The 7,531-nt window shown below is 43.6% G+C and overlaps 1 protein-coding gene across 2 annotated transcripts in view; it reads right to left on the bottom strand.

Moving 5' to 3' along the window:
- The window catches only part of CTPS1 (CTP synthase 1), a 43,844-nt gene that overhangs the window by 7,185 nt on the left and 29,128 nt on the right, over positions 1 to 7,531 (bottom strand). For both annotated transcript variants that reach the window (XM_019512119.1, XM_019512118.1), the window contains exons 10-15: positions 5,535 to 5,623; positions 4,436 to 4,530; positions 2,642 to 2,704; positions 1,680 to 1,723; positions 726 to 822; positions 423 to 478 (exon numbers count right to left, since the gene is read on the bottom strand). In XM_019512119.1, coding sequence (XP_019367664.1) covers positions 423 to 478; positions 726 to 822; positions 1,680 to 1,723; positions 2,642 to 2,704; positions 4,436 to 4,530; positions 5,535 to 5,623 — 444 coding nt within the window. The remainder of the gene's footprint in view (positions 1 to 422; positions 479 to 725; positions 823 to 1,679; positions 1,724 to 2,641; positions 2,705 to 4,435; positions 4,531 to 5,534; positions 5,624 to 7,531) is intronic.

Here is a 7,531-nt window from a genome sequence, read left to right as displayed (position 1 = left end):
GGACCTGAACCTGTTCAGCCTTCAAAAGAGAAGGCTGAGGGGGGATCTTGTGGCCTGTTATAAACTGGTTAGGGGGGATCAGCAGGCGCTGGGGGAGTCCCTGTTCCCCCGAGCGCCGCAAGGAGTGACCAGGAACAATGGTCACAAGCTGGCGGAGGGAAGGTTTAAGTTGGACATCAGGAGGCGCTACTTCACGGTCAGGGTGGCTAGGGTCTGGAACCAGCTTCCAAGTGAGGTGGTGCAGGCTCCCACCCTGGGGGTTTTTAAGAGGAGGTTGGATGACCACCTTACTGGGGTCATTTGACCCCAGTGCTCTTTCCTGCTCAGGTCCCTTCCGACCCTAGAAACTATGAAACTATATGATCTCTCGTGCTTAGGCTCTGTAGCAGCAAAGTCTGCAAAACGCAGAACACAACCTTTACCTCAAATCTGTGTCTGTGTCTCTCTTCCAGGAAGTCATGATCATTATACAGTTTTCCTGCACCAAAAGATGATTTGTCTTAGACACAATTATCAGGTGGAGTCATCAGTTTAACGTTTACATTTTTTCCTATCTTATTTTCCATCACCTTTCCCCATATTATCAATAAACCATGCAACCAGTACATGTTGCGTGAATCATGCAAGCCTTGTCCAGAGATGATTAAAAAGCTAATGTGATTGATTACCATCAGAACCTCCACTACCAGATAAAAAAGGTAAAAAAAACCAAACAAACTACATACTCATGATTGAATTCTTGGTTTGGAAGACTGTTCTTCTTTTTCCAAGCCTCATGGTCCCACCCATTTGCCCAGGATTATGTTCTGGCATGTCTATGATCTGAGGGAGCATATTCAGATGGTGAAATATGATCAAAGCAGGAAGAAATTGTCTTAACAGGATTCAAGTGAAAACATACACAAGCCAACATAGGAAAAGAACAATGAGATCTGACTGTACAGAAATGCAGCTGTTAATTTTTGCGACTCTCTCAGTAGAGAAGAGTGTGTCATTGGTCTGTTGTATATATTCTAACTTAAACAGTACTCTCTGATTCTTTTTGCTGTTCAGTATCTGTGAATCTCCATCTGTATAAAAATTTTACAAGCTTGAGATTTTAAATATATTCCTTTTTTGCTGGTGTGAGAAAGCAATGTTTTAAATCACTAGAGCTGATGTCAATCTCAGTGTGCTTGGTTTTGCTTCTGGCTACCCTAATTGGAATTTTATGGACTTGCAATCCCACTTCTGAGTAGACAGAGATTTGGCCAAATCAAGATAAAAACCTATGACTAAGTCAGCATTTGTGCATGCTAGTATCTGGGATGGTATCTAACACTGTACCACTTTGCTCATATCCTTAATTCCACGACAAAACTCACTGATTACCATAAGAAAGTCATCCGTGTTAAAACTGCCTTTAGATTCTTAACAAAGATAAAGTCATTTATTTTACAACGTGTCGGGGGGAGGGGGACCAATACCGATACGTTATAACACGCCAGTTCCTCATCTTCTAAGAAGTGGTAAATCAAACTAAGATATTCTGGAATATTAACAACATATACACTTCTACCAAAATAACAAGAGGTGTTAACTCAAGGTCTTTGGTTACTTCTGAAAAGGTAGGTACACAGAAAACACTGCCAGCCTGCAAAGGGATTAAACATATGGCATTCAAGTCGCTCCATACTCACCACGGGATGTGTAGTTTTGGGGTCAAATTCTGTAGAATTTGCATCTGTAAAGTTATATTACTGGATTAAAAGCAAGAAGTTTCTTACAAGATACAAGTATGGCTCTTCTTCAAAAAACGCAGAATTCTTTTCCTCACCCTTATCATCAAAATCTGCTGGGACAATCAATACAGGTAAACGAGGACCGCATGATGTGTCCCAGCTACTAAAAAAACTGAAATATATTTATTGGCTTTCTTGGACAAGAGCTTAAGCCCCATACTTATTAATTGTTATCTTTCTGATGACAAAAAGGTCACTTGTGACAGGGACAGTCTGGGACACAACAATAATTCAGTTTTCAGCTTCTTTTAATAATAGCTTGATAGGAAAGCTGCATAGTATTCTAGACATTAACACTTTTGTTTCAAGATCTTTTCCAGCCATTAAGCAAACTGGGACTGGAATCCTAGCATCTTGGGCATGGTGACAGGTGTCCTTCACTTTACCAATTTTTAGATTAATGGGTTAAGCAAAATTAATTCAGTTTTTCTTTCTTTCAAAGGAAAGTTGGAATAAAGTTTCAAAGGAGTTTGTATTAATAATAACTCCCCCCCATCTTAGCTATACAAATAAGACTTACACAGTGGTGCCCAACCTTTTAGCCCTGTGGACTTGGCTCAACTGGGGCCTAATCCTGCCATGCAGGGCTTGGAAAATTTTGCAGTGAGGTAGCGGTGGCAGTGTTTATTGTCATCTCTTCCCAAAAACCAAGTTTCCAGACCGATGGGGAGACCCATGAGCCAGATCACGCAGCTCTGTGGGCCAGATCCAGTACTGATGAAGTATCGTTTTTTGTAGTGCACTTGTGTGCCATTGTACACCCTTTGGGAAACTGCTAAGATCTGGGAGCAGCCAACCCCATCATCACAATCAATCCATGAATAACCCAAATTTGAAAAACTGTTGACTGGTGGAACTACCTTGCCAGCCAAGAACATTGCGTGCAAACTCCACAACTGCCAGCTGCATCCCCAGGCAAACTCCTGCAGAAGGAAAAAGAAGAAGTATGAATGCTACTCCAGGCAGTGAGCTGCAAGTTCCTCCTGATCACACTGCCATCCCGGCAAGGTTTTGTGCTGCAGTTAAAGCAGAAGGTCTACAACAAATGGAATACTGCTAATTTACAGTGGAGGAATGGGCTCATCGTTGCATTACTGACTGAAGATCTGAGTTCTGTTTTTGCTGTGCCACAGACTAGGTGAGGTGTTGAGCAAATTATTTTCTCTATGAGCCTCAGCTCCCTATCTACAGAACAGGCTAATATTTCTTTTCTGCCACCAGTTGTCCAAATAAAGAATTACATACTTCAACCCTTGTATAAGCAGAATTCACTGAATTCCTCCATTCTCCCCAGAAGCTCCCACTAAGCCACCCTCCCTCTCCATTTCAAGTATTCCCTGCCATTCTCTCATGCCCACGGCTCTGAATTTCTTTCCAATGCCAGGGATTCCAAGCATACCAGTTAACATAAATATTCTTTTCCTTGTGAGAAGTCATTCATCATGCCCACATTTTAATCTCTTTGGGCAAGATGGGCAGAACTGAGATAGGGTGCTACTATGTCATAAGGGTTTAATGATCAGATGCCCTGATCTAAGAACACATCCCCAACTAGATCATCCCAAACAAGACTTTGTCTAGCTGGATCTTAAAACCTCCAAGGATGGAGAGTCCACAACCTCTCTGGGTAACCTGTTTTACTACCCTCCTAGTGAGAAAATTCTTCCCAGTATCTAACCTAAACTTCCCTTGCTGCAACTTGAGCCCATTGCTCCTTGTTCTGTCCTCAGTGGTGGCAGATGACAGTCCAGCTCCATCCGCTTTGGAACCACCCTTCAGGTAGTCGAAGACTGCTATTAAATCCCCTCTCAGTCCCATCTTCTCTAGACTACATAAGCCCAGTTCCCTCAGCCTCTCCTCAGAACTCATGTGCCCCAGCCCTCTCACCATTTTTATTGCCCTCCACTGGACTCTCAACTCATCCATATCTTTTGTGTAGTGGGGTCCCAAAACTGGACACAATACTTCAGAACAATTGCAGAGAAAGGCAAAGCTGAGGGTAGTATTAACCAGATGTTAAAGACTCTGTGGCCTTGCACCTTGCTAAGTGTATACTGCCTAGTGAAAATCTTATTTGATGCCTCACATGGTACCTTTATACTGATAATACAAATCTCTTCCTCAGCATGGACAGCAGCCAATCTTACTCCAATGCTCCAGTGGAGGTAGTTTTCCTATAGTATTCAAAGTCAAAATAAAAGTGGTGTATTTACAGATAAATCCCTACTGCTGTGTGGAAGTTTGTTAAAAAACACAACAGTATCATCTGTATGCAGCACTAGCCTCTTCTCTACTAGCTTCCTTTAACCCTTTTCTCGTTCCACGCATTTCTAGAATTAAAACAATGGGAGAATGATTGCAATCAAGTCTATCTCAAAGAAAATCTGAATTTCTTTTGAATATTCTGAAAACATTTAAAATGCTGTGCTGTTAATCTCTTAGTTATAACGTTATCTATCAGCTGTGTTGTTCTAGCCCAGATGCCTGCAACAAGAGAATATTAAAGGAGAAAAGAAGGAACAGGATTGGCTGGTGCAAAATAAGATGTTGGAGGTGAAAGTAGGACTCAGACTTCAGTTGCATCAGTCTGACCTTGTTTTTCCCTCTCCCAACAGTTCTTGGCATTATTAAGTCAGGCATTTTAGATTTCTCACCTAGGAAGGGCTTTTTCTGTTTTCTGGCCCAGGAAATAGCTTGAATTTTCCCTTCTGTTCCTCGAACACCAAACCCACCTGGAACCAGGACTCCACTGTACACAGATGAAAAAAAAATCATCCACATGAAACATGCCAGTTTGCTATATACTCAAATTACACTCTGCAACTATTTTGCTTCAAGACCTTGGGATCACATCTCACCAATTTACTTTGCTACTAAGGACTTTTTTTTTTTTTATACACAGTAGTAAAAGCTGTAAGATGCTAATAAAAGGCAAAACCCATACTATTTTAAAGGGCCTTTATACAAGTTGTATGATTGTATAGGAAAGCATGTGTCAGTGCAGCCCTGGACAATATGATATAAATTGTCCAAGAAAAACCTAAACATAATGCAGACTACAATACTGCTATTCTTCAGATGTTCTGAAAATTCAAAACCATTTATACAGCCCGACTCATGTGCTCTGCAGCAAATATCTATTTGCCAAAATATGTTAAGACAGGCACCTGCGAAAGAAACAAATCAACTAAACTATAATGTAGTTTGTCCCAGCTGCACCTCCAAGAACACTAGGAACATAAAGGTATTACTGACTTCACTCATTATTATACCCATCCCACCTTGCTCATTGGCCCTGCTGCAGAGCCCTCTCTGCAATGAAGTCTGTACCCTCTTCTGCATACCCCCTTTCTTAAGAGATTTACCCCATACCTGCACTCTCCTTCCCTTGACTGTCCCAGCCATGGACATCACCTCTAACCAAACTATTGTTCCTCTTCCTATCCTCTTCCCAATGGATCTCTCTGTCTTCAAGCTTACCCCCACCCTTTTTCCTTCCTTTTGTACATGACTGGCTGGTTTTGACTTCACCTATTTCTAATCAGATTCTCACTACTGCTCTCCCAGTCACCCTCCCCATTTACAGTACAACTCCTACTTACATGTTATCTTACATATCACTGTAAGCTCTTCAGGACAGAGACCCTAACTTGTGTGTGTGCACAGCTCCTAACAGTGGCATAACTGCAATCAATAACAAATCAGAAACTGTCAGCAAATGCAAAGGCAATCATATCTTCTCCAAAACCTTACTCAGCACTGCAGAGCTTCTGCCAAGCTTCATGGTATCGCACTGGATCTTCCTGTAGAGTAGCTGGCTCCAAGTCAGCAGAGTCAATGTACTGTTAAGAAACCCAAGAACAGTTGGGTTGGCACAAGATTTCATGAAATCTAGGTATAAGAATATCCCTTCCCAATGGCTCAGGATTGTTTTCTGTCTGTACATCTCCCAGTGTTTTATCTGGTTTATTTTCCACCTGGAGGCCATGAAGCTTCTTGCTTGTTACTGCACAGTCTCTAGTTACAAAAGACACATACCATGGTGTCTGTAGTTTCTGTACGCTTCCTACCTCATTCACTGAGCAGAGCGGATAGCAAGTGATACTGGCCCAACCAGTAAATCAGACAGGCCTGCAGGACTCTGCCTCATTCAGTACAAATTTTGGCTGGCGTCTGGTGTAATAGGGTTCAACTTCACAGGTGGTCATCAGGCCACTGGAGCCTCCCTCAGCCCTTGTTAACCTGCTCTTTGGACAATATCCCCTTCTCGCCTACCACACCTTGATATTGTTTTCTTTTAGACATAGGGAGGCTGCTTCAGGGCTGCACAAGCCTGATTGCACACTCCTGAAATCAGGTGTCTCTGCTCTCTGCCTTAAAGGTTAATTACATGCCTCTGACAGCTCCTTACACCACATCCATGCCTCGCAGATGATGCTCGTTCCTCTCTCTCTCCTCTTCCTACATGTGCCTCTCCTGGGCTATGGGCTCCCGGCCCCAGGCTTTGCCCCTCCTGGGCTACGGGCTCCTTGGTCCCCAGCTGTGACTCCCAGTCTTTGGCCTCTCTCTCTGGCTCGTGGCCCCACTCTTAGGCCAGCTCAGACTCACAGGTTCCCCTGGCCCTGCCAGTCTCTGGCTCTGGCCCTCCTCAGCCTTCGGCCCCTACCTCTGGGGCCAGGCCTGTGAGACTTCTGGCGTCCCTGGCCCTGCTGACACTCATCACTTTTAGGCTCAAGCTTTCTCCCTCTGGACCCCAAGCCCTCTATTCTGTGTTCCCAGGGCTCTTTACACCTAGACCTGCTGGGACCTTCTCCCCTTAGTCCCTTCCTCAAACCTCTCAAATTGCTTACCCCAGCTCAGATGTTGCCCAGGAGCAACTTTTTCCAGGGCCAGACTCCCTGAACAGCTCAGGCCCTGGATTTATATGCTTCAAGAGCAGCCCCCTTCTGGCCAGGGGACTCTAACTGGCCCCTGCCACTTGCAGGCTGCTCCTTTTCATGTAACAGGTGCACCAAGCGCCACATCACAATAGGCTACATTTAAAAAGGGGGTAAGCCAATAAAAAAAGTCAAACATCCTGTTATTAAGTGCATACTACCATTCTGAATGAAGGAGGGATAGTGGAGAACAAACAAGGTATAACTGAGTAATTAAAGACTGAATTTTGACGGGACAAGGGACCAGAGTTAAGGTTTCACAGACACATTTAATCTTGGCATTGACCAATTTCTGGGTGTCATACTTTGCCATTTCAGTTCTTTTAACAAAAACCTGACAATGGACGAACTAGCCCTATAAACCCTGCCTAACAGCTACATGAACAGAACCCGTGAAGCCTGTAAAATAAAGCTCCCATGTTAAAATCGACTAGTTCAATCAAGTGGGTGTAGGAAGGGATTTGTTCTTAACAGAAGTCTGCCAACAAACACAGAATGGAAGTGGTGAAAAAGCAACCCGGCCTTGATAAAGTGCTGTAGCAAATTGTCAGTGCACAATCCGATAACTGGTATCAAAGACATAGTCCAGTATTGGTTAGAAGCAGCCTGATGCTAAACTACCATATTTACTCAACTGCAAGATAGTCTTTCCCCTCATTCAACATAGGTAAAACAAAGCCTCATCTTAGAATCAGGTATCAGCAGCAGTGCGGGGAATCTGGCTTGGCCAGAGACAGCAGCAACAGCACAGGTTCCTCCTCTGCCCAGCTCCCTGCCTTGCCCTGTCTCTTGCTAATAGGGAGAAGACACCAG

The sequence above is a fragment of the Gavialis gangeticus genome, unplaced genomic scaffold (genome assembly GCF_001723915.1).
Source record: "Gavialis gangeticus isolate Ggan-Ray unplaced genomic scaffold, GavGan_comp1, whole genome shotgun sequence".
Lineage (NCBI taxonomy): Eukaryota > Metazoa > Chordata > Crocodylia > Gavialidae > Gavialis > Gavialis gangeticus.
The sequence above is the reverse complement of the archived record's forward strand: the minus strand, read 5'-3'. Positions and strand labels throughout refer to the sequence as shown.